The sequence below is a fragment of the Mustela nivalis genome, assembly GCF_964662115.1.
Source record: "Mustela nivalis genome assembly, chromosome: 8".
Classification (NCBI taxonomy): Eukaryota; Metazoa; Chordata; class Mammalia; order Carnivora; family Mustelidae; genus Mustela; species Mustela nivalis.
The window spans coordinates 128,495,478-128,522,839 of NC_139027.1; the positions used below are offsets into that span (position 1 = coordinate 128,495,478).

Sequence of the window (27,362 nt, forward strand, 5' to 3'; positions counted from 1 at the left end):
GCTGATTGTATTTCTTCTGTGAATTTCCTGTTGACTACTTTTTGCCCATTTTCTATTGATGGTTTTCTTTTTTTATTCATTTATAAGACCTCCATGTATTATATTTTTTCTGCTTTACCTTTCAACTTTGAGATATTTCACCTCATAAGAGTTGAACCTTTTTTTTTAAAGATTTTATTTATTTATTTGACAGAGAGGTCACAGTAGGCAGAGAGAGAGTCGGGGGGTGGGGGAATCAGGTTCCCCACTGAGCAGAGAGCCCGACACGGGGCTCGATCCCAGGACCCTGAAATCATGACCTGAGCTGAAGGCAGAGGTTTAACCAACTGAGCCATCCAGGTGCCCCAGGAGTTGAACATTTATGTAGTCAAAGAATATCATAAAACTCTAGTAGTAAAAATAATGTGGTACTAATGCAGAAATAATGAGAAATAAATAAATTAGAATTAGACTGTATATGAAAAATGAGAATTATTAGTGACATTTCTAAATTATTGGGGAATAAATGGCATAATTGTGGCTAACCATTTGAAAAAACATTTCCATTTTTGTAGCACACTCCTAAAATATATTTCAGATGGATTAAAATTTTAAATATTAAAAGAAATGAAATCATAAAATTTCTAAAAGTAGGTGAATTTTTATAATCCTTAAAATAGGGAAGACCTTTCTTAGGATGAAACCAAGGGAAAGTTGTAAAAGGGAAAAACGTATGGCAACATACATCATAGAATTAACATTTTTGACATTCGAGAATCATAATCTTATTTATTTATTTTAAAAGATTTTATTTATTTATTTGAGAGACAGAAATCATAAGCAGGCAGAGAGGTAGGCAGAGAGAGAGAGAGGAGAAAGCAGGCTCCCCGAGGAACGGAGAGGCTGATGTGGGGCTCGATCCCAGGACCCTGGGACTGTGACCCAAGCTGAAGGCAGAGGCTTCAACCCACTGAGCCACCCAGGTGCCCCACTTACTTATTTTTAAGTAGGCTCCGTGCCCAGTCTCTTTTTTCAAGAAAGTTTTAAATTTTAATTCCAGTATAATTAACATACAGTGTTGCATTAATTTCAGGTGTATACAATATAGCGATTCAACATTTCCAAACATTCTTCACTGATCATGAGAAGTGTCCTCTTTAGTCCTGGCATCTCTTTCACCCCTCCCCCACCCCCATAACCTAATTCTTAAGCTTCCTGTCAGCTTATCCAGTGGTGTAGGTGAAAGAACCGTGGACTTGGCGGTAGAAGTTTCTATTTTCATGTCTTAACCTGCAGGGTGACCCAGGCAAGTTACTCTTAGCTTCTGTTTCCACGTCTGTGTAATGGAGACAAAATGAATCTCACGAAGTTACTGGGAGACTCCACTGAGACCATATTTTTCGAGGTGCTTTGTAAGCCGTGTGGTGTAGTACCTACCTGCTGTTGTGTTACTGAGTCTTCTGTAATTGTGGTGACGGGCAGCTATTTCCTGGGGCATCCTGGAAGTAGCGGTTTCTGGGCAGGCTCTGAGATGTAGAGACCTAGTCCTGTTTGTGTTTTGAAAACTCTTGACCTATTGAAGTCTGAGGTTCTCATTTAACCTATTTTTCTGTCATGTTCGTTTTCCTATCTCTCACTCAGCTGTAGCCACACTGACTTTGTTTCAGTTCCTTAAATATACTGAGCTCATTCCCACCTTAGGGCCAGGACATATCTGTTCCCTTTCCCAGGAATACACTTTCCCAGCTATTCCTGCAGCCAGTCTTGCTTGTTCACGTGTAGTTTAGAAAAATCCTGTTTTTGGGCGCCTGGGTGGCTCAGTGGGTTAAGCCGCTGCCTTCGGCTCAGGTCATGATCTCAGAGTCCTGGGATCGAGTCCCGCATCGGGCTCTCTGCTGAGCAGGGAGCCTGCTTCCCTCTCTCTCTCTCTGCCTGCCTCTCCATCTACTTGTGATTTCTCTCTGTCAAATAAATAAATAAAATCTTTAAAAAGAAAAATCCTGTTTTTGGATTTTAGGTGGATGTATAGTCTTATGCTTAAAATCCTATCAAATTGTCAGTCTGATTGCTTTCTTAGTAATAATAAAGGAGTGGAGGAAATAAAGCTGACAGTTTTCATTGTATGACTCAAGTGTCCATCTCCCTTCCTCCTTGAGACTCTTCTCCTTGGTGTGCATTCGGGGGAAGTGTGAGGCAAGGATGTACACTCACATCCATATAACTATTTCTCCCACATCCCTTTTCTTCCTCCATGACAGCTGCTCTTTTCTTTCTGTTTCTGGTGTGGGACTCACGGCCACAGTCCCCTTTCCTGGGCTGCTGCTGGGACAGGGTGCCAGGGGGAGAATAGAGAATGGGGGGCCGGTGCCACTTTTCACCCACCATATGACACGGAAGGCAGAGGGGTAGGTGAGATTGACTGAATGAGGGGGAACCTAACTCTGGAAGGAAATAATTTTAAACGTAAGCTATAAGGAATTTTCTCATGGTCTAAGAGAAAAGAAAATTCACATTAGCTTCATAGAGAGCTCTTCATGGTTTCTAACTTTACATTTTGTTATAAGATTCCTGTTTTTCTTCATTTAGAGAGCACTTCCTTCAAACAAGAACCTTTGCAGAGCTCCATCTTGCTTTCAGTTAAGCCTTAACCCCTCCTGCAGGGGTTGGCCACAGCCCTGGGTCTGCACCCTTCCCTTACCCCTTTTTAGGAGTAATTTGCCCCAGGTCAGACTGATGCATTCCAGATACTCTTAAGTGTTTGTTAGGAGGGTGGGGGAAGGAGGCCAAGGCAGGTGTGTGGAGAAGTGTCTGATGTCACGACTATTCTTAAAAGCGCTGGACTGGAAACACAGCCTTCTAATGACAGCCATTCATTCCTGGAGATGACACCAGTCAGATCTGTAAGGAAGAGGGAGCTGCTTGCTTGGAAGGCATTGTCATACAGAGTAGGCTCATTTGTACCTCCAGTTCAGCTGTAAGATAAGGGCCCCTCTTCCTCCTCCAGCATAGGGATTTCTTTAGTTCTTCCAGTTACAACCATTTACGCATGTGATTATGTTGTGAATTTGCATTCAGATTTGTAAAATGCTTTATTAAACTAGTAGCTAGAGTTATACCAATTTTTGAGTTGACAAAACAAAGCTTAGAGCAAATTTTGTGGGGTTTTTTTTTTTTTTTTTAGATTTTATTTATTTATTTGTAAGAGAGAGAGAGAGAGAGAGTGAGCACAGGCAGACAGAGTGGAAGGCAGAGTCAGAGGGAGAAGCAGGCTCCCTGCAGAGCAAGGAGCCCGATGTGGGACTCCGATGTGGGACTCGATCCCAGGACGCTGGGATCATGACCTGAGCCGAAGGCAGCTGCTTAACCAATTAGCCACCCAGGCGTCCCATTTTTTTTTTTTTTTTTTTAAGTTTTGTGTTTGTGATGAGATACCACCTCACACCTGTCTGAACGGCTAAAAATAACAACACAGGAAACAACAGATGTTGGTGACAATGCAGAGAAAGGGGAACTCTTTTACAGTGTCGGTGGGAATGCAAATTGGTGTAGCCATTCTGGAAAACAGTATGGAGGTTACTCAGAAAGTTAAAGAAAGAACTACCCTATAACCCAGCAATTGAATTACTAGGTATTTACCTAAAGGATACAGAAATGACTGATTCCAGGGTGATCACAGGGCACTGTGATGTTTACAGCAGCATTATCAACAATAGCCCAGGGCGCCTGGGTGGCTCAGTGGGTTAAAGCCTCTGCCTTCGGCTCAGGTCATGATGATCTCATGGTCCTGGGATCGAGTCCCACATCGGGCTCTCTGCTCAGCGGGAGCCTGCTTCCTCCTCTCTCTCTCTCTGCCTGCCTCTCTGCCTACTTGTGATCTCTGTCAAATAAATAAATAAAATATTAAAAAAAAAATAGCCCAACTGTGGAGAGAGCCCAATGATGAATGGATAAAGATGTGGTGTATGTACACAGTGGAATATTGCTCAGCCATCAAAAAGAATAAAATCTGGCCATTTGCGATCAATGTGAATGGAGCTAGAGTATATCATGCTAAGTGAAATGTCTGTCAGAGAGTGCCACATACTGTATGATTTCACTCACATGTAGAATTTAGGAAACAAGACAGATGAGCATATGGGAAGGGAAAAAGGGAAGCAAACCATAAGAGACTCTCTTTTTTTTTTTTTTAAGATTTTTATTTATTTATTTGACAGAGAGAGATCACAAGCAGGCGGGGAGGCAGGCAGAGAGAGAGGAAGGGAAGTAGGCTCCCTGCTGAGCAGAGAGCCCGATGCGGGGCTCAATCCCAGGACCCTGGGATCATGACCTGAGCTGAAGGCAGAGGCTTAACCCACTGAGCCACCCAGGCACCCCACCATAAGAGACTCTCAGTGATATAGAACAAACTGAGGGTTGATGGAGAGAAGCAGGTGGGGGATGGGCATTAAGGATGGCGCTCCTTATGGTGGGCACGGGCTGTTGTCTGTAAGTGATGAGTCACGGAATTCTACTCCTGAAACCGATATTACACTGTATGTTAACTAACCAGAATTTAAATAAAAAATTGAAAAAGAAAAGAAAAGGAAGAAGTAAAAGATATCCTTATCACCCGATGTAGGGAACTTAAAGTCGAGGAAGCTATAGAAATAAACCTTGCTGCCTTTTTACTGGTCTGATACCTCGGCCCAGTTTCCACTTAGAATTCCTAACTAAAGTCCTCAAATACCTGTTTTCTTTTCTTTTTTTTTTTTTTAATTTTTAAAAAACTTTTATTTATTTACTTGACACAGAGAGAGAGAGAGATCACAAGCAGGCAGAGAGACAGGCAGAGAGAGAGGGGGAAGCAGGCTCCCTGCTGAGCAAAGAGCCCGATGCCAGGCTCGATTCCAGGACCCCGAGATCATGACCTGAGATGAAGGCAGAGGCTTAACCTGCTGAGCCACCCAGGCGCCCCTGTTTTCTTTATCCTGTCAATCCCTCACACATTTATTGTCTCTGTATAAAAAGTGTTAAGAAACTGCCTGCCTTGGTCATTTCTTTGGGTCTCAATTTTGTTATTGGGCCTCTGTGTGTATGTAATAAAATGTCGGGTTTTTACTCCTGACTATCCCCCCCCCCCACAATAAAACCTTTGTGTTTGATCTTAAATTGTTCAAGAGGCACTGAAATCATCTTCAAAATTTTTTAATTCATTTTTTTAAAAAAATTTGAGTGTTTCTTTAATTTCTTTCAGGGCTCTCACTTTTGTCTACCCTTTTGGTGCCACACTGAGTGTCATGAAACCCGCAGTGGCCGTTCTGTCCACAGGCTCCGTCTGTTTCCCGCTTAACAGACCCATTCTGGCGTTCTATCACTCGAAGGTACAGCCTTTCTTAGATGTGGGTGGATATGTTATTTTTATTATTGAAATAATAAAAACTGCTACTTCCAGAGGAGTTTCATGTGTTTTCTCACCAATCTTTACACCAGCCCTGTGGGTAGTATTTCAGTTAACTCACTTCATTTATGGGGAAACAGCAGATGGTCCAGTAATCAATGGAGTCGAGACCTAAACCTTGTTCTTACCATTCTAAATCCAAAGCTATTGCACGGTAGCATGAGGCTACCTGTATAAGAACTGTCTATGACTACAGGCTCTCACTCTCAGCGGAGAGTCCGTCCAGGGAAAGGGTGAGTTAACGCACAATGCCAAAATCCACACAGTTGTGCTGTTATTTTAGTTTGTCTCAGGGCAACATATCAGAAGACTAGTTGCTCAGTTCTCATCCTGGAAACCCCACAGAATGTGGCAGTAGATGATGCCAGAGGACATAGTGCCTCTCAGCGTGACCCCACTTTTCCACTGCCCAGTGCAGGACTTGAGCTCATGACCCTGAGATTAAGACGTAAATCAAGGGGCGCCTGGGTGGCTCAGTGGGTTAAGCCGCTGCCTTCGGCTCAGGTCTTGATCTCAGGGTCCTGGGATCGAGTCCCGCATTGGGCTCTCTGCTCAGCAGGGAGCCTTCTTCCCTCTCTCTCTCTCTGCCTGCCTCTCCATCTACTTGTGATTTCTCTCTGTCAAATAAATAAATAAAATCTTTAAAAAAAAAAAAAAAAGACCTAAATCAAGAGTCGGGCACTCAACTGAGTGAGCCACCCAGGGGCCCCATCCATTTGTTGCCTTTTAATTCATGTTTTGCTGAATTCACCTTTTTGCAACTACCGAGACTTAGAATTCACCAGCTGACCTCCCAGTTTTTCTCTAATTCCTCACATCTTATTTTTCTTTGTGACATTTAGGTATTACTTTTCTCTCCCATATTTAAAAGGTCTGGCTTCATTTTATTAGGAAGTAAATAAATACCTATGCTGTTTTTGAAAGAATAGATTTGGGCAAAATTCCATAGTTATTATGGTAGTTAGTTTCTCCCAAACACCTGGAAATAGTTTTAAAATTAGAGTGAAGTATTAAATGATTCAAAATGTGGAAATAATCAGTTTATAGAAACTGTCAATTTATAGTCACCAAAGTAATGAGACAACTAGGGGCATCTGGTAGTATAATATTTCGATTACTTATTTATTTATTTAGAGAGGGAGAGGGAGAATCTCAAGCAGGCTCCATGCCCAGCATGGAGGGATATGGCCTGGGGCTCTATCTCACAATGCTGAGATCATGACCTGAACCAAAATCAAGAGTTGGAAACTTAACCGACTGAGCTACCCAGGCACCCCTATGATTTTTTATTTTTTAACTGTGCACAGAGACTTCACCTAGCTTCCTCAGTGGATTTTTATGAAACATCTATTAGGTACAGAGTTCTGCGCTAACTGTGATGATTCTTCTAGAACTCATGAGATTATCATTTGCTCATTGCCTAGCTATTTAAAAAGGTTTGCTTTTTAAAAGGGAAAGCTATTTAAAGGGTTTGCTTCCTTTTTCCCCTTCCCATATGTTCTTTTCCTAAGAAGCTTTTATTTTAGTTTTTTAAAAAAGATTTTATGTATTTATTTAGAGAGAGAACATGTGCAGGCTGGGGTAGGGGCACAGGGAGGAAAGAGACTCTCAAGTAGACTCTTTGTTGGGTGGGGGAGCCTGCTACAGGCCCATCCCAGGACCCTGAGATCGTGACCTGAACTGAAATTGAGAGTCAGATGGTCAACCATTGAACTGACTGAGCCACCCAGGCAACCCTCCTACCAAGCTTTTAGTCCTGCCTTAGAAACACAATCTTTAAGAGGTTTTTACCTGTCACTTTTAAGCTGGTGAGATAAACCAGTAATGCCCGAGAGGGGCCACTCCCATACTCCTAGAAACCCCAAGCAGGGCGAGGCTAACATGGGATTGGGATGGGGGGTGTGTTCTGCCTCCTTTCCCAGGGCCATTGCCTTCTTGAGCTTGTCAGGATCCTTTCTAGGTCTTTCATTTACAGGATAAACTCATTAAAATTGAAGGAGCAAATCAGTCCTTAAGTAGATAGACTCTTCTTTAATTGGAACAAATAGACAAAAGATGGAAAACTGAAGACAACAGTAGAATGAATCTCTGTCCAGAATAAAAAGATTGAAGGAAGATCTATAGTCTGAAATAAATGAGGCAGGGAAAAAAAAGAATAGTAAAGAAAAAGTATAGACCAAACTCTGGATAGTAGTGAGAAGGAAAGTCCTTTTCTCATCCTGTATTTACTTACATATGTGGGTTCAAATCGCAGCGGGGTTCAATCAGCACTCCTCCGTTCTTTCTTTGGAATTCCACCAGATTCACTTCCTGTTCTCAGTAAATGGTGCGCTTTCAATGGTTATTTTATAGTAATAGTGTTATTTTTCCTATAAGCCATTTGCTTTTAATGTGGCATAAGTCACATTTTGCAAATCTTGTTTGATTTATGGAATTTGTGTATTTTTATCTCTTGCCATCTCTGGCTTGAGAGTAGTTCTTTCCTAGTACCATCACCACTGGGCCTGTTTCTGTATGTGACATTGCAGGAAAAACTGAATTCATTTTGTAGTTTTACATTGTACTATTTTCCTCATTATAAAAGTAATTTATGCTCATTGTAGAAAAATTGAAAAGTACAGAGATGGAAGGGGAAAAAAAAGAATTTTCTCACTACAGAATTGACATTGTGATCATTTTCTCCCACTTTTTTTTTTTTAAATTTATCAGAGAGAGAGAGGGGGAGAGAGCGAGCACAGGCAGACAGAATGGCAGGCAGAGGCAGAGAGAAGCAGGCTCCCTGCCGAGCAAGGAGCCCAATGTGGGACTCGATCCCAGGACGCTGGGATCATGACCTGAGCCGAAGGCAGCTGCTTAACCAACTGAGCCACCCAGGCGTCCATTTTTTGCAGCTCATGCTTGTATATTTGCCACATGGACTTTAAACTAGGGTAGCTATACAATTTATGGTATACTTTTTTTTATCCTCATGTTAAAAAAAAGCACCTCATGTTATGACAGAAGCCTTCTTCCGGGTTACTGAAAAGCCTTTGTAACATAAAGCTTCACGACTGCAGGAGAGCCCCTTATTCTTACCTACTGTTTCTGTGGCTGAACGTTGGAATTTATTTCTGACTTTCTGTGATTATGACTGCAAAATTGTCCATAGAGTTTTATATGCATTCTTGCGTACATTGACAGTTTCAGCAATCTGTTAAAGAACTTATTTCATTGAAATTTGACATTATTTGTAGTCATCTTTTTCATATTTATTGATCTGATAGGCAAAAATACTTTGTTTTGACATTTTTTAACTACAAATTAAATTTTTTCTTATTGACCAGTTATTTCTTTTGTGAATTTTTTTTTTCTTTTTTGAGAGAGAGAGCGAGAGAGAGAGAGAGAGAGAGAAATGGGGGAGGGGTGGGAGGGAGAGAGAATCTTAAACAGGCTGCACGTCCACCATGGAGCCCGACATAGGACTCAGTCTCACAACCCTGAGATCATGACCTGAGCTGATATCAAGAGTTGGACACTTGACAGAATGGGAGAAAATATTTGCAAATGACATATAAGAGTTGGGACACTTAACTAACTGAGGCATCCAGGTGCCCTCTTCTGTGAATTTTTCATGCTCGTGGGTTACTTTTTTGTTTGGATCTTAAATACTGTCTTTTTTTTTTTTTTTTTTTTAAGATTTTATTTATTTATTTGACAGAGAGAGAGATTACAAGTAGGCAGAGAGGCGGGCAGAGAGGAGGGGGGGAAGCAGGATCCCCGCTGAGCAGAGAGCCCAAAGTGGGGCTCGATCCCAGGACCCGGAGATCATGACGAGAGGCTTAACCCACCGAGCCATCCAGGCACCCATTAAATACTGTCTTTTCATACTCATAAAATATCTTTAAATCTCTATAGATTGCTTTTGGATTTTTTCCTTTAGGATTATAATCTTCATTTATAAGTTAACAGGGAAAATGTTATAAATCTAATTCACATTGCTTTTGGTTAAAGTCAAGTAGAAGGATATAGAAGTGTCTAAAATGAGAAGCAGTTGGGAATATAGTTGTTGTCATAGTTGATATTTCTAGGTCATTAAAATCCTGATGTCAGTTGGCAGTGAGTATAGACAGTTGCTCACATGAATCTGATGGTAAGTTTTTGGGTACTAGGATGCATGTGGTGCATTTTGGGGTCTGAGTATCTAACACTACTTTGTCATTGACAGAACCAAGGTGGGAAGCTGGCAGTGCTTGGCTCCTGTCACATGTTCAATGACCAATATTTGGATAAAGAAGAAAACAGCAAAATCATGGTAGGTTCTTTTCTTTCACCACATTAAGGTATAATATGTATGGTTTTCATGTCATTAAAAAAAAAATACTGCTAAGGCCATCTATTCATTTAAGACCAGATCTTCAGGGACACCTGGCTGGTCCAGTCAGAAGAGCACGTGACTCTCTGGGGCGCCTGGGTGGCTCAGTAGGTTAAAGCCTCTGCCTTCGGCTCAGGTCATGATCCCAGGGTCCTGGGATCAAGCCCCGCATCGAGCCCCGAATCGAGCTCTCTGCTCAGCAGGGAGCCTGCTTCCCTTCCTCTCTCCCTTCCTCTCTCTCTGCCTGCCTCTCTGCCTACTTGTGATCTTTGTCTATCAAATAAATAAATAAATAATCTTAAAGAAAAAAAAAAAAGAGCATGTAACTCTTGATCTTGGGTCATGAGTTCAAGCCCCACAATGGGTATAGGATTACTTAAACAAAAAACTTTAAATAAGTAAAAAAATAAAACCTGCTCTTCAGAACCCATTATGTACCTCCCCTAAGAATACCAGGTTGAGTCAGGCTCAAGTCCGTGCTTTGAAAACATTCATGTGGGTGCCTGGGTGGCTCAGTGGATTAAGCCACTGCCTTCAGCTCAGGTCATGATCTCCGGGTCCTGGGATCGAGCCCCGCATCGGGCTCTCTACTCAGCAGGGAGCCTGCTTCTCCCTCCACTCTCTGCCTACTTGTGATCGCTCTCTCTGTCAAATAAATAAATAAAATCTTAAAAAAAAAAAAGAAAACATTCATAGTACATTGCGAGAGAGCGTGAGAGACAGAGGTGTAAATTTGGAAGGATGTGGTGGATGTTTTTAAGCATGCCATGTTGGGGTGGGAGCCAATCCCGGAGGAGAGGTGAGGAGTATGCTTAACCAGGGCCTCATGTAGGCAGCCCAGGAACTTGATTGGAAGGCCTCCAGGAAGCTATGGAGAGCCCTTGTAGAGTGTCCAGCAGCCTTGGGCATAGTCAGATCTGTGTTTCAGAAAGACTCTTCTGTCAGGCATGTGGAAGGTGAGAGGGAGGAGGCAACCTGGAGCCAGGTAGGAGGTTGGCGGAATCAGCCAGCCAAGAGGGGCTGACGATGACCTGAGTGAAGGTGGCGAAGGTGGGAATGAGGAGAGGGGCTGGCCGGCAGTGGTGCTGGGAGGGGTTATAATGGGACTGGTCGCGGGCTGATGATGTGGGGGAGGAGGTGAAGGCACTGCATAGTGTGAAGGAAACATGTCCTGTGAAGGATGACACCTGGTGCATGCCGGAGCTGGACACGGGTGGGATTCGATGACTCACTTGCTGGTCCCTCTGAACTTTTTCAAGAATGAAACAAATTCCTTCATCCTTTTGCACTGTTACTATATTGAGAGATTAATTAAGATCTTGTATCTGCTGAATGCACATGAAATTCTGGTGTCTCTAGACACATTCCAGGGGCATCTAGATGTAGTCTGCTGTTTAAGTTCACATTGTCATCGGCACATGTAAACAGGGATTGTTCTGGGGTCGTGAACAAGTTTTAGTACATTTTGTCCTGTTATTAAAAGTGAAAGTGCTCTAAGATAAATGCTCAGTTTTCAATAGGAAAAGTGACATTAGGATTAGGGAAACTTCGATGTTTTCGTATGATCTCACCAAGAGAAGGGGAGCTACTCTTTTTTGAAACACGGCTGTGTAGTCTCTTTCTTTTTATCATTGTTTTCTTGATTGATTTAATTCTCTAGCCCTGTCTTGATTTTCTCAAATAATTAAGGTGTCTAATTCTGTGTTTATTTTTTAAATCCAGGATGTTGTTTTCCAGTGGCTCACGACGGGAGACATCCATTTAAACCAGATTGATGCCGAGGACCCAGAGGTAGGGGCCTGTGAATCATTAAAAAACTTTGGAGGCAAAAAGATGGATCCAGCCTCTCAGCACCCCTTCCAACAGTTTCAAAGGAAAACGTATCTCTTACTTTATCTAAGACAGATGGAAAGAAGTGATGGCTTTGGGGGGTAATGAAGGCCATGTTATAAAAATAATAAATTAAGGGCGCCTGGGTGGTTCAGTGGGTTAAGCCGCTGCCTTCGGCTCAGGTCATGATCTCAGGGTCCTGGGATCGAGTCCCGCGTCGGGCTCTCTGCTCAGCAGGGAGCCTGCTTCCTCCTCTCTCTCTCTCTCTGCCTGCCTCTCTGCCTACTTGTGATCTCTCTCTGTCAAATAAATAAATAAAATCTTTAAAAAAAAAAAATAAATAAATTAAGAAAATATAGAATTGGGGCGCCTCAGTGGCTCAGTGGGTTAAAGCCTTTGCCTTCGGCTTGGGTCGTGATCCCAGGATTCTGGGATCGAGCCCCGCATCGGGCTCTCTGCTCAGCGGGGAGCCTGCTTCCCTCTCTTTCTCTCTGCCTGCCTCTCTGCCTACTTGTGATCTCTCTGTCAAATAAATAAATAAAATCTTAAAAAAAAAAAAAAAGAAAAGAAAAGAAAATATAGAATTAATTGGGATGGGTATCTCTCTCTGTGTGTATGCTCACTGGCCAGACTTTCAAAATCATTATCTGTAGAGAAACACTTCTGTCAGAAATATGAAGGGTATAAAAATAATTCTTTGTGAATAAAAGATCATCAGAATTTAAGTTTTAAACTATAATTTTGATGTCTTTAGGAACAACAAAGGCATTAGGTTCCTATTTATCAGATGATGGAGAGTGAGACCAGTGTGGGAATAGGGTCAGTAACCTGCCTTCCCAGTCCTGCTCCACTCTGGCACTGGGACCTTAAGTGGCCCGTTTCTAGCTCCTTTTCATCCAGGTTTCCTCATCTGTGAAGTGGGAATACCAATACCTGTGCTCTCTCTCTGTCTCACAGGATGATTGTGAGGCCTCAGTTAATAGATGTTTACTGACTTACTAAATAAAAAGGTGTAGGAAGCGATGCAGCTGTCAGACTCTTTACAACTCTTAGATTTATTATATGCAGGCACCATGTATCCTATATCTTCCCACAAATCATCTTATGAAATCTTTCCAACAGCCTTGGGAAGGTCATGGTCTTATTCTCATTTTAGAGATGAAGAAATGGAAATTCTCCAAAATTGCAGTAAGCCCAAACAGCGAATGGCTGCAGAGTTGCGACCCAAACCCAGCTCTCCTGATTCAGAGTCTGCTTGTTCTGTAATTGCTTCTCTCTCCCTTTCCTGCCTCCCTCCCTCTTCCTTCCTCCCTTTTTCTTTCTTTCCTCCCTTTCTTTTTCTTTCTCCTTCCCTTCCCTCTTTCCCTCCCTCCCCCCTTTCTTGCCTTTTAAAGATTTATTCATTCATTTTAGAGAGAGAGGGTGCACAGGCAGGAGGGGGCAGAGGGGGAGAGAGAGTCCCAAGCAGACTCCCTGCTGAGGGCAGAGCCCCATGAGAGTCTCACGACCACAACCCGAGCCAAAATCGAGAGACACTCAACTGACTGAGCCACCCAGGCACCCTGCTTCTCTGTTTCTTAAACTCTGAAGTGTCAGGAAAGTGATTTCCTGGCTGTGGGTGGGTAGCAGGGAGTGGGCGAGATGTTCAAAGTGGTGGCCTACTGCCTCCTACTTCCCTCAGCAGAGGATGTGGTCTCCCACGGACTGACTTGGGAAACAGGAGAGCCTCGTGTCTAAAATATTCCCTCATATGGAAACTTGAAATATATGGCTATTTTGCTTAAATTTCTCCTGAAAAGTGATGTAAGCCTCCCAAGTAAAAGAACTGGAGGACAGTCAGGAATTCACTTTTCAGATCTCACAGGACCCGACTCTTGAGAGGATGGCGACTTGGTCAGCTGCTGATTCTAGTCAGTGTTGAGGGGCCGGGGAAGCAGCACTGAGATGCCATATCTGCTCCTGGTCTGTGCGGCTGCCTTGCTCTTTCTTACTCAGTGTCTGTCATTCCTGTTTTCTAGCTGAGGAAGTGGAAGTAATTAAGTTCTTCAAGGTCCCCGCCAAAATTGATAGCTGCCTTGCCACTACTAATGTCCATTTCAGGCTGATTCTGGAGCCCGTGCCTTTTCTACCGCTTTGTGCACCGCTTGTGACACTGGACTGGTTCGGAGGGGAGTGTCAGTAGAGTGCCAGAGGAAGATGGTGTCACCGAGGCCTTTCTCTAAAGTCATGGGGTTTCGTGTATTTCCTGCACAGGAGACCTAGCGCAAATGTCCTTTGTGTTGTAAGGCTTTGGAAAGGAAAATGCTGGACCCAGTAGCTCTGCAAAGAAAGAAATTCTGAAAGTCCAAACTTCCTAGGATTTCAGATCAAATCTTTTTTTTTAAGATTTTATTTATTTGTCAGAGAGAGAGAGGGAGAGAGAGCAAGCACAGGCAGACAGAATGGCAGGCAGAGACAGAGGGAGAAGCAGGCTCCCTGCTGAGCAAGGAGCCCGATATGGGACTCGATCCCAGGACGCTGGGATCATGACCTGAGCCGAAGGCAGCTGTTTAACCAACTGAGCCACCCAGGCGTCCCTTCAGATCAAATCTTATGTTGGAATGGGTTTCAGACCCAAACAACAGTTCGGATTCAAATGATACTTAATAAAATGGTAGCTCAATAAAGAGCTGCGAGGATTTCCATGACAAGTTTTGACCTCCAGATCTGCCAGGAAATCATGAAGACCAGTGGTCTTGGGAGTCCTCTTACGTTTCTGTCTGGACATTGAAGGCCTTGATGGTTTCCTGAGGCAGAATTGTGTAGCAGGTCTCTGTGCTGAGATTAGAACCAGCCTCAGGACCTTTGGGACTGCTGGGCCCTTACCCATCTTCCTGCTCCGTGTGGGTGCATGTCCTGACACGGTCAGCGCCTCTGTTAATTGTTTTCACCTTCAATGCCCATCCTGTTAGCAGGGCGAAGCCTCTAACACAGACACATATTGCAGGGAAAAGCAGTTATGTATTTATATTCCTCTCCTGTTTTTTATCTAAAAAAATAGTTTGAAGATTAGGGGAGTTTTTTGACTTGGAATATAGAAAAAAGTGAGCCTGTGTGTCTAGGCTTATTTCTGTAATGCTCAGGTATGTCTCCTCCCATGCTGGCCCTGGAGAACACATCGTTGCAGGGGCCTCAGAAGGCAGTTACAGATAAACTTTTTATTGCCAGCATGCATTTTTTAAAAAAGATTTTATTTATTTATTTGACAGAGAGAGAGATCACAAGTAGGCAGAGAGGCAGGCAGAGAGAGAGAGAGGGAAGCAGGCTCCCCACTGAGCAGAGAGCCCGATGTGGGGCTCGATTCCAGAATCCTGGGATCATGACCTGAGCCGAAGGCAGAGGCTTTAACCCACTGAGCCACGCAGGCACCCCGCCAGCATGCATTTTTTAAAAGTTAAATACACTTTTTTTTTTTTTTTTAATTTGATAGAAAGAGATCACAAGTAGGCAGAGAGACAGGCAGAGAGAGAGGGAAGAAGCAGGGTCCCTGCCGAGCAGAGAGCCCGACGTGGGGCTCGATCCCAGGACCCTGAGATCATGACCTGAGCCGAAGGCAGGGGCTTTAACCCACTGAGCCACCCAGGCGCCCCTTAAATACACTTTTTGAGTAAGTAATGGATTCACAGTTTGGAGTTCAAAAGCATACCCAATGAACAGTTTCCCTCCTGTCTTTGCCCAACCGCTTTGTTCCTCTCCCCAGTGACAGTAGTCTTAGCGGTTTCTAATATGTTCTTCCAGAGATATTTTATGCATATGTAAGTAAATACGTGTATGCATGTATCTCCTTCTTCCTTGTTTTACACAAATGACACTATATACACTGTATTCCCCACCACCTAGTTTTTAAAATTAACAATATGTCTTAAGAGATGTTTCCTTATTTATACATAAAGAGCTTTCTTTTGATTTTTGTTTTGTTTTTTTAAGGACTGTATTTTCTCTTGTTTTTATAATAGTATATTAACTAGTCTCCTATTGGTGGATGTTTAGGTTTCCCTGGTCTTATACTGCTACCAGCACACAGCATGTGGCATCATAAGGGCTTTCAGCAGTGCTGGAAGCATGTCCTTGGCTAGATAAGAAGGACTGGGATCCAGTGTCCGAGTGCAAGGGTCATCTGTGCTGGGTTCACAGGCGGGTCACACGTATAACAGCAGAAGGAAGGCGAGTGTGTGGCCTAGATGCTGGTGGGAAGACAACAGCTCTAGTGGGAGCTCGTGGACTGTCTTTTATGATTGCTTCTGTTTTCTCACTGAAATAGAAAATAAGATCAACAACCAAAATTAAGAAAGGGAAAATTGTTTGAGATAGCTGAAGTGACCAAAGGAAGGTATTGCTTAGGACAATGGGAAGTTAATGAACTAAAGAAATACAGCTAATTGCTGACCACTCAAGATCGGTGATCACGAAATTAAAAGGAGGCCAGTCAGCATGCTTGTTTCTCCAGCTGTGTTCTGTAACACATGAGGAATTACAGAGTGGGATTTAGTCAGCATTGGGCTTTAACCAAGTGACTTTTGTTCCTCTTTCCACATGAAGTGTCTTACTTAAGGTTTAGTTGTTAGGGACCAGGAACGGTGAAATCTCTTGATAAGAGAGTAGAAATACTGCAGATTTAGAGAGATAAAATTCTAACTCCCACCGTGCTGTGTGAACCCTCTTGTGGCTTTCAGATTTCCGACTACATGATGCTGCCGGACACAGCCACCCTGTCAGAGCGGCTTCGAGTGTGTCTCCAGGAGGGCGATGAGAACCCAAGAGACTTTACTACCCTCTTCGACCTGTCCATTTACCAGCTGGATACCACCTCCCTCCCCAAGGTCATCAAGTCAGTACCTGTAGCTCTTGGAGCTGCCCTGTGCTCCATTCCTAGTGTTTGGTTTGAAAACATGAGCCTGGGGACAGAAGTTAGGGTCATGGCCTATGTGGTATGCACAGCATGTTCTCAGATCTTTGATGAGGCCAGCAAAGACAGCTGGGAAAATTGGGGTGGGGGCCGATGGAGAGGAAGCTGCCAGCAGTTGTCAGCCGCCTCTCTCAGGCATTTAGCGTGACCAACGTGTTCTGGTTTGCCTGGGACTTTTCTGGCTTCAGCATGGAGAGTCCCATGCCCCTCAGTAAACTGGGTTGGGTAGACGAGGCACCCTGCAGGCTCCCCACGCTGGTACCTCACGTCATCCTTCATTTTCCTCTGAATCAGCCGGTTTTCCAGCTGAAGAAACCAGTTTAGAGAGAGTCAGGTATTCTCCCAAGGTGAGAGCCTGAATGCATTGCAGACCTGGGCTTTCCTCTGTTTGATTGTCTGCTCATCATTGTCCATTCCTGATAACAGGGACAGGGACATGGACTGGGGCCACCATTCTTCAGCATCTTTGGCCTGATATGGGGTCTACACCTGAATAAACCAAAGGCTGAGTGTCTGACTTCCTACTGCTGCTTTTATGCTCAAGTTCCACAAATACTGACTGAGCTTCTCCTGTGCCAGGCCCTGTGTCCAAAGTTAATGGTTTTACGGAGGAGACGGACAGAGGCTGTGAGGCGAGGTTATTGTATTAATGGGCATAATGAAGAGAGAGATTTTGACTCTGACTAGGGTGAGCAGGGAAGGGTTTACGAACAAGGGGCCCTTTAGCTAGGCATTGATTATTTAGACATTTTTGGGGGGCTTTGTGTCTGCTTGTCAGAATGCTAGGAGCTCCACTGTCGGCGTGAAGAGGCTTCAGGAGCTGGCGGGGATGTTCAGAGGCAGTTAGGCAATGATGTAGCTTCTTTGGGCAAAGCCCACATACTCATAGGTGTGTGTGTATCCAAGTAAGGAAGGTTATTCCTGATAGCCCTTTGAACTGCATGTACCCTTGACTTTGAACAAGGCCAGCTGAATAGTTGAAAACTTGGTCCCCTGAAGTTCCCTGCAACAGTCTGTCCTGTGTTCTCCAGCCAGAACTTGCAGAGCCCAGCCTGAGCATTACCGAAATAAGAAGCCAAGGCAACAGCCCAAGGCTCAGGGCAGAGGCCAGATTTGTGAATGGGATGCTACTAAAGACCTCTAGAAGAGGATCATGATTGAATCTTTGTTTCCTGAAACCAGACGAAAGGATGCCTTGCAGCAATTTGTACAATTGATCAGAAAACAGGAAAAGTAGAAATGAAGAAACCGACTAGGGAGACTGCTAACAGCAGATGGGAAGTTTGAGAGGTTTGAGATGCGACTGGTGGGAGCAGTCAGTGTGGTTTCAAGAGGTGTTTGGTAAGAAAGAATCAGGAGCCACAGGCCAGGCATGGAAGGCTGTGATGGCGAGATCAGGAACAGGGGTTTCTCCCTTGGGGGTCTGGGCGCCTGGTGGTGCTGCTGATTGGTGCTCAGGATGTGGGGAGAGGAGACAGAAATGGGTTCTGCTCTGCCTCCATCTGTTGTGACTGAGAGGTTGCCCTGTGAAGAGTGTAGGCTGAGCCAACAGTATAGATGATGAACCACTAGTGTAGATGATAAAGTGATTAGAGAAGTGGGGGGAGGGGCTGGGACCTTCAGGGACAGCACTGGAGGGGGGGATTGGGCTAGACACAGGGTTTCACAGCTGCCCTGGCATTTGAGGCCGAAGAGGAGGGCCTTTAACAAGCTAGGGGAAAGCTGCTGGAGGGACAGGGGAGTATGGGAGGCAGCAGAGTCCCTGGAAGCCAAGTGAGGCAAAAGGACAGGGAAGCGGGGTGGTCTGGAGATGGACCTGCAGCTCCTTCTCTGCAGTTTGCACTTTTCTCGGAATAACAAAAGGCACCTCTGCTGCTCCACCAGCCAGTTAGAGTCCACCCAGCTTCTGCCTTTAGTGTCTGCTTCTCTTCTGATGTGGCTTAGATCAGGCCTTTGTGATCGCTTCAGTGCTGAATGCAGGACGTATTGGAGCTGTCTGTTAATTTAGTGTTAGCAGAGTCAAGTAGAGCAGATATTTTGGAGCTCGTGGAATTGTATTTATCGTTCATACCATAGCAAAGGACAGTAGTTACAGGCTGGTTTCTATTTGGTGTTCCTAAGTATTCGTAGTGCTAGTAATGTCTTTTGAACACAGTGTCTTCTTCTCCTTCTTTTTTTAAAGATTTTATTTATTTGGCAAAGAGAGACACAGTGAGAGTGGGAACACAAGCAGGGGAGAGTGGGCAAGGGGCAAGCCTCCTACCAGGACCCAGGGATCATGACTGAGCCGAGGGCAGATGCTTAACGACTGAGCCACACAGGCGCCCCAATGCAGTAAAATTTTCTGAGTAAAAATTCGATTAGTCTTTAAATATTTATATTGTCTGTGGAATGTTGCTCTGAAGTGACTTCATTTGTCCATCCGGTATTTATTGATGCCTGTGGGGGTGATGTAAAGACAGAGTGTGTGGCGAGTCTCTGCCTTCTGAGTTCCTGGGCTGATGGGTTGGGGACCAAGACCAGGGTGATAAAAACATAGTGCCAGAGGTCAGTCCAGAATGTTCTGGAAATAGCTTTCTGAATTAGGTTTTCTTGGTTTTAAGATGAATTTCTCATCAGGTATGTGCTTGCTATTGGCTAATAGGCAAAAGGAAGATTTGGGGAGGTGGTGAGCTGAGCAAGAGAAGGTCGAGGCAATGGGATTGGTTCCATTATTCACACGGGGCTTCCCTGTAGCTGGCTCCGTCAGGGGGTGGAAAGCGGAAAATCGTGGCTGGAATGGCAGAGGTCAGGGTTTGACAGCAGGATTTTTTGTGTGCCAGTGCTGGGACTTTTAGCTTAGATGCTGCCATTAACGGTGTTCTGCCTTCAGTTTAGACTGAGTCCTGGGGCCTCTGGTTGGCAGGGATTGGCCAGCTATGAGTTCTAATCTTGCCCTTGTCCCTTTTTAACCATGTGACCTTGGAAAGCTATTTCATCTTGATACATCTGCTTCCTCTTCTATAGAGGATTATACCCACTGTTCAGGGTTGTTTTGAGCAGTAAGTGAAATAAGTTAAAGTGCCTGGCACAGGATCTGGTACAATGTGTGGCATGCAGTAGGTACTCAGTGAAAGTTGTTTCTGTTCGCTCCAGAGGGATCTGCTGCATTGCCAGGAAAGCTTCTCCCCAGGCACCTGGAAATAGTGGGGGAAGTCATGGTAATAAGCTCAGCTCAATACCTTTCTGCAGTCACAGACCTCTTTCCTTTCTGAAGTCACCCATCTGTAGAAGCAGGCATAAACTTTGTCCACACCCTTTGGCATTTGCTTGTTCAGTTTAATTTTAAAAGGTCACAAATGGGGGCACCTGAGTGGCTCAGTGTGTTAAGCCTCTGCCTTCGGCTCATGTCCTGATCCTAGGGTCCCGGGATTGACCCCACACTGGGCTCTCTGCTCAGCGGGAAGCCTGCTTCCCCCACCCTCTCTCTGCTCCTTGTGATCTCTCTCTCTGTCAGATAAATAAATAAATAATTTTTTTTAAAAAGGTCACAAATATGTGTATAGTTTAAATTAGGTGAGTATATTTTAATTTGCCTCATTCCCAGAGGAGTTCAGCCAGCTTACAAAATTAGGTACAGTACAAAAAGATAAAGAACGTTTGAGAGAATGGAGGCAGAGCAGAAGCCACAGTCAAAAAGAAAGACCTTACGCAGAGGTAAGGTCCGTACTTGACTCTGAACTCCTCACTAGCACTCTACCCCTGATGTGGCCATGCTGGCTGCCCTGCAGTCCTGTGAAAACTCCTCACACCCTTACTCCTGCTCTCCTTGCTCTTGCCTCTGCCTGGGATACTTGTGAAAGTAAGTGTATGACTTCCTCCTCCCCTTCACTCAGGGCTTTTCTGACAGGCTGTACCCCATGCCTCCTCCCTAACTCTAACCCTTTCTCCTGGTTTTTCTTCTCCATACCTATTAATACTTGGCACCTTGGGTTGTGTTTATTGTGTGCCTGTCCTCATGGAGCATGTAAGTTCACAAGGGCTGCCTTGGTCTCTTGTTTTCACCGTTGCTGTTCTCCTGGGTATAAAACTGTCTGGTGCATGGTACATGTCCAGTAAATACTTGCTGAGTGAATGAGCACTCAGGGGCGCCAGGAGCACTATAGGGGCGCCTGGCTGGCTCAGTCGGAAGAGCATGCAGACTCTTGATCTCAGGGTTGTGAGTTTCAGCCCCATGCTGGGTGTCAAGAGGACGAAAAATAAATAAATTGATTAAAAAGAAAGATGTGTATGCTGTACAGATCTGTTCAGTTGCCAGAAACAGACTTTAGATTTGATTCTCATCCCTTGGTTGTAAGAACAAGGAAACGGAGTGAATTACAAGACTGACATTATCCACTGGGTAAAGATAAAAAACCCCATTTAGGTGAAGCCTGATACGAAACTTGAAAGAACTTTCCCTTTCAGTTCTCGACATAGTTAATACCATACGACATAGTAGAGAAGATTCACAAAAGGATCCTTACATTACCTATAAATAATGCATTCTGTGTGTTTTTCTACAAAAGCATTGAGCCCCCTGATTTGATGGAGAAGGGCACAGTTAGATGCGTTTTGCACAAAGTCTCATGTTGATCCCTACTTTTGTCTTCTTATTCCCACAGGGCCCATGAACAGCTAAATGTGAAACATGAACCTCTCCAGCTCATCCAGCCTCAGTTTGAGACACCCCTGCCGGCCCTTCAGCCAGCGGTGAGTAGGTGTGCTTGGGGGATCCTGCTCCAGAGCCCCGCTCTTTGCCCTTACCTTGCCAACTGGGCCATCATGTGGGTCCTTCCGCCAAGCATGTACATACGTATACCATATGTGTGTGGCAGTTCTCACAAAGTCACGTTTCTCTGGCTCTGAACATGCAGAGGCCAAACCATTAGTATTCTATAAGGCCTTCCCTTGGCTGTAGCTCCCCACTGAGAAATCAAGGGTGTGGACTTCTGTGGCTGTTAAGCGTTTCCCATCTTGTATCGTTGGAGGGCATATATGAGAGGAGGAATCCTGGGTGAAAAGGAGGAAATGCTTTGCACTGCAGTTTTCCAGGCAGCAGGTACTCAGGCTCATGGCAGAGATTCCCAGCCCCCCGGGGAGGTGGGGCATGTGTGCACAGGTTACTTTCAACATTCCTGTCCAGCAAAACTCTCCCCACCTTTATTTTTTATTTTATTTATTTTTTTAAATTTACTTGACAGACAGAGATTATAAGTAGGCAGAGAGGCAGGCAGAGAGGGAGGGGGAAAGCAGGCTCCCCGATGAGTGGAGAGCCCGACACAGGGCTCGATCCCAGGACTCTGGGATTATGACCTGAGCTGAAGGCAGAGGCTCTAACCCACCGAGCCACCCCCAGGCGCCCTCTCCCCACCTTTAAAATCGTCCTATCCCACCACATTCTGGAACGTTATGAGCCACTCGGCTTCATTTTGGTAGCTTCAAATTGGCCGTGGTGAGAGAATTTACATCGTAGAAAATGACAAAGCACAGAGCAGGCCTACGTTCTGTTGTCTTGCAAGCTGATAATGAAACATTTTTCAGCGTATCTCTGGCTCATACCTGCGAATTCTGGCTCCAGGTTTAGCACTTTCTACATGAATCTACATCTGCTTCCCCAATTTCTGTCCCTAATGATCTCATGGTTAAATGAGAAACATGTTGTACAGTCAAATGTTCAACACAAATAGCCCTAAGCTTTCATCCTTGCACTACTTAATGAGCACTAGTATGTCAATTTGATTGGTTTAGCTGTGTTTTGGTTTAGTGCTGGCTCTGTTTGGTTGTGTGCATTGGGCTAGTTGTCTCACTTGATGTGGTCTGATGGGTTAGGGCAGGAAGAGATGATGGGCATTTGGGTGGTTCATCCCAGAGAAGAGCTGAGTTGGCCTCTCGTTTCCCTTCCATCTTATCACTGCCAGGTATGGCTTTGTATATCTTGTTTCATGAAAAACCTTATTCCTTTTAGGTTTTCCCTCCTAGTTTCAGGGAATTACCACCTCCTCCGCTGGAGCTATTTGACTTAGATGAGACGTTCTCTTCCGAGAAGGCCCGCCTTGCTCAGATTACAAATAAGTGTAAGTTTGGCTGAATTTTGTTTGTTTTCTTTAATAAGTTTTACTTAATCGAAAACTTCTGAGATTTGCCATGAGAGAAAGCTAGATTTTGTTCAGGGAGAACAAAATACGAAAGGCAGCATAAAATGAGTTTCCATTTGTTTCATGTAACTGATCGTTTCTCTGGGCCAGTTAGTTCAGTAAGTTAGAGCATGGTGCAAAGCAGAAGCCAAGGTCTCAGCTTTTTTTTTTTTTTAAACATTTTATTTATTTATTTATTTGACAGAGAGAGAGATCGCAAGCAGGCAGAGAGGCAGGCAGAGAGGAGGAAGCAGGCTCCCCACTGAGCAGAGAACCTGATGTGGGGCTCGATCCCAGGACCCTGAGACCATGACCTGAGCCGAAGGCAGCGGCTTAACCCACTGAGCCACCCAGGCGCCCCCAAGGTCTCAGCTTTAATCCCTGTAGGTCCTTAGTTCTTAGGACCTGTTGAGTAACCAGAGGATGGATTCTGACCCTGGCTGTCACTTAGCAAATCTAGGTCACTGGTCATAGGAGCAGTTAAGTAAGAAACCTCAGTCAGGGCCAAAAGAAGTACAGAGACTTCGAATTGGAAGGGATCCTGGAGGGAGTTGTGTGTGCTCTCCTTGACACGTGGATGAGGACCTGAGGCTCCAGGCCACACGGCTGCATGGTGAGTGGTTCTTCTGACCCTGGGCCCACTTCTCCTCCTGAGATGCCCTGTTTCCAGCAGAGCAAATGGGCCTGCACTCAAGAGCTCAGAGGCATAAAACTGACCATCCATTTTGAGGCAGTGACCCCACTTCTGGGAATCTAATCACAGGTGATAAGGGAAGGTACACAGATGACTGCTGTTATTTATTTTTGAGATTGGGAATAAAAATTATTTAAACAATTGGACTTGGTGCTCAATAGCAGGAGAATGGTAGTGAATTGTGTCACATTCATTTGATGGGACAACATGTCCTTATAAAAAAGGTTTCCAAAGTTCAGGGAGTGACACTGATAGATCTTAAGTGAGAACCCTAAGTGAAGAAAGACAAGATAGAAACTTTCATGTTCAGTAGGATCCTGTGTCAACAACATCTCTGTGTGCCCGAAGACCAGGAAGGAGTGTGCAAAAAATGAAAATACTTCAATGTAAAGCACTTTCACTGCATCTCTCTTCCGTGTCAGGCATTGTGGTAGGTGCTGAGCAATTAAAAATTAGCAAGACATAGTGATTGGTCCAGAAGGAATAAGAGACCTGTAAAGGGTCAGATGCTTTGATTCAGCATTTCTGTTCCTAGCAGTTTATCCTATAGAAATCCTTATAGAAATGTGAAACAAAAAATATAGCTATAGAGATACTAATTGTAGCATTCAAAAAATTGGCAATAGTCTAATGGCCCATCAGTGTTCTAATGGCCCATTAGTAGGCCCACTGAAATACAGTGGAATATTCTACATAGATCTATTAAAAGATATAGAGCATAAGCTTTGACATGAGAGGTCTGTGATACCTCGTTAAATGATGAAAGTAACTTACAAATTATTATTGTTTGATCCCAGTTGTTTACACATACGTAAATATGTAGGTGCACATGGGAGTAATTACCTTAGGTGGTATTGGTGGGGATAGAGTTAGAGCAAGAGAATTTTGCAGCTGTATGGTTTGAATATTTTATTTTACTTTATTTTTTAAAGATTTTATTTATTTATTTGACAGACAGAGATCACAAGTAGGCAGAGAGAGAAGGAGGCTCCCTTACGAGCAGAGACTTGATGCGGGGCTCCATCCCTGGGCCCTGGGATTATGACCTAAGCCAAAGGCAGAGGTTTTAACCCACTGAGCCATCCAGGCACCCCTGGTTTGAATATTTTAATAAAAACTTACATTTATGTCATAACTTAAAAAAAATGCACATCAGAAGGGGAAACAAAGAAAGGAATTACACTGCAGTGTAAGAAGGGCTTTAATGGTTATTCATCCTTAGTATCAGGCTGTTGGGGATAGCTGCACAGAAAGATATGTTATGGGTGGAATTATGAGTGATTTTTTTCTTCTTTAATTTCCTTTTCTATAATGTTGCTGTAATAAATGCTGTTTAAAATACCCATATGCCTTTCTCATAATGGTCCTTGCTGCATTCAGAGAATGGTAATTTGATTTCCTACTAGTTCTTCCTGTTCTTTGTAATGTAGGAATGTTGGCTCTGGGAGTAGGAAAGCCAGAACTAGTCCAGCTTTATTCTAATTACTTTTGTCCTAATTTATAAAAGCAGCATATCAGAGATCTCTTCAGTTTGTTATTGTTTAAGTCCTGCAGTCATATTAGCTTAGGAAGAGGTGAGTGATCTCAAGAGGTATAGGAACCTGACAGGGGGATGCCTAAACCACAGTAAGTCTGTATTGGGGAAGGACAGGACATGAGGGTTCATCTAACTGCCCCAACTATGCCTAGGTACTGAAGAAGACCTGGAATTCTATGTCAGAAAGTGTGGTGACATTCTTGGAGTAACCAGTAAACTACCAAAGGACCAACAAGATGCCAAACACATCCTTGAGCACATCTTCTTCCAAGTGGTGGAGTTCAAGAAGTTGAACCAGGTAGAGCCTAGAAAGCCCACTGAAGTGGGAGCCTTTCGATTGCGGGTACCTTCCCTAAATTGGACTTCTCGTGTTTTTATGCCATTCATTCATTCTGCAAGGATTTATTAAGTATCTACTAGGTAAACAAAACAGACAAACATCCCTGCACTTAAGGAACTTCTGTTCTAGTTGGAGGAGCTAGACAGTAGACTAAACATAGTATGCTACAAGATGATGGTGTAAAAAGGTAGAGCAGGGATCAAGTGTGCTGATGTGGCAGTATTAAATAGGGAGGGTGTTTAAGGGTAGATCTCACTACAAAGGTGACATTGGAGCGAAGACCTGAAGGTGTTGAGGGATTTCACCATGCAGGTAGCTGGAAGACAAGTGTCCCAGACAGAGGGAAGACCTATGCAAAGTCCCTGAGCCTGGGCTTTGCTTGGCATGTTTGAGGAATAGCAGCGATGCCAGTGTGGTTAGAGAGACTGGAACAAAGGCTAGAGAAGCCAGCCATGAGGTTAGCACCTTATGTCAGAAATTATCTTTCTCTGGACTGAGGACAAAGTACTTCAAAGTTATGCCTGGTCTTCATTTTGTCTATCCCTTGATGAGATTTCTAAAATTAAATGTTCAACCACTGCTGGTAAATGGGCATTTATATACTACTGATGGGAGAGTAAATTTTTCCCACTTTTCTTGAGATGTGTTTTATAATATTCTTTGGAAGCCCCCAAAATTTATCTTTGACACAATAATTCTAATCCTCAGAATTTGCCATAGTAATATAATCCTGAATGTGTACAGATTTACCAACCAGCATGCTCAGTATAGCATTGTTTTAATAGAAGAAGAATCTTCATCAGTAGGGAACTGGTTAAGTTCCTAGGATACATTCATAAGATTAAAAATGTTTGGAAGAAAAAAAAAGTTTAGAATGTTTAAGGACTTGGAAGACATTCAGGATATAGTAAATGGAGTTGCAGGGGGGAAGGGCTATAAAACAGTATAAAGAAGAAAAGTCCATTATATATATATATAAAATATATATATGTATGTATGTATATGTGTATGCCATTCATCCTACATACATATGTAAATGGTTAGGATTTTAGATGCTGATTGGAAAGATTAGATCCTCTGCTGGCAGGAGCTGGCTCTGCTGATACTCATGGTAGATGTTGGGGCTGTTGTAGTGAACAAGAAAAATGTGGCCTTTGCTCTTTCTGAGCCATGAGCTGTGGGGGAGACAGGAATACTATATGGGCAGTTACAGTGCTCTGAGAATAATGCCATGAAGGGAACCCAGAAGGGAGTTGGTATAACTGCTGGAGCACTGTAATGTGGGTCGGGGCTCAGGTCAGTTCTCGAAGTACTCCTGTTGCTGGCAGGGCAGACACAGGCCCACAAGGCCAGGGTAAGAAGTCTGGTGTGGTCTTTGCATTGGTGCCTTCAACTCTATTTGCTCCCTACCCATTGTGGATGGTGGGCAGTAGTCAGAAGCCTTGTCTTGATAGTGAAAACTTGATCCTTCAGCTGGATTCAGCTTTCAAGTCAGAGATTACCTATGTGTCTCAATTAATGATTCAGAATCTTAAAGTGGGAAACACTGGAGTTCCCATTTCATACTGAAATACTAAAATTCTGTGTCTTACTCCCTCATCCAGGAACATGACATTGATACAAGTGAACCAGCATTCCAGAACAATTTCTGAGGATCATGCCTCTTGAAGCATCTTCTGCCTCCTGATTTTCTTTGTAAACTATTTTTGAATTCTTCTTCAACTCTTTATCAAAATTGTCTATATACTCTTTACCCAGTGAGTTGTAGGTCTGCATCTCCTGTGGTGCCCAGATAGGTATTTCTAACAAGATCGTTATGTAAGATACATTCCATTTTTAAAATTAAATCTGGCTGAATCTTTACTTTTATAATTTTTGAAACAGTCTTTCATTGAAGTCTTTTCTTTGGCCTATAGTTCTGAATTTGAGTCTCCTTTATCTGAGTCATAAATGTCAAGCTTATGAATATTGTTCAGCTTTTGGACTAGCTCAGAAGCATAAAAACAAATTTAACCAAGGTCTGTTTGCCCCATGTGCCTAATGAAAAAGATAAAATTGTAGATCGATACCTTCTTTACTGGATCACTCACCCCT

General features: G+C 43.8%; 1 protein-coding gene across 2 annotated transcripts in view; it reads left to right on the top strand.

The window, feature by feature from the left end:
• Positions 1-27,137, top strand: part of IFT52 (intraflagellar transport 52) — a 39,632-nt gene extending 12,495 nt beyond the window's left edge. For both annotated transcript variants that reach the window (XM_082744668.1, XM_082744669.1), the window contains 8 exons: positions 5,213-5,339; positions 9,621-9,707; positions 11,490-11,558; positions 16,310-16,464; positions 21,186-21,273; positions 22,529-22,637; positions 25,081-25,226; positions 26,873-27,137. In XM_082744668.1, the coding sequence (XP_082600794.1) occupies positions 5,213-5,339; positions 9,621-9,707; positions 11,490-11,558; positions 16,310-16,464; positions 21,186-21,273; positions 22,529-22,637; positions 25,081-25,226; positions 26,873-26,920 (829 nt within the window). In that variant the 3' untranslated portion in view covers positions 26,921-27,137. The remainder of the gene's footprint in view (positions 1-5,212; positions 5,340-9,620; positions 9,708-11,489; positions 11,559-16,309; positions 16,465-21,185; positions 21,274-22,528; positions 22,638-25,080; positions 25,227-26,872) is intronic.
• The last annotated feature ends 225 nt before the right edge of the window (positions 27,138-27,362 follow it).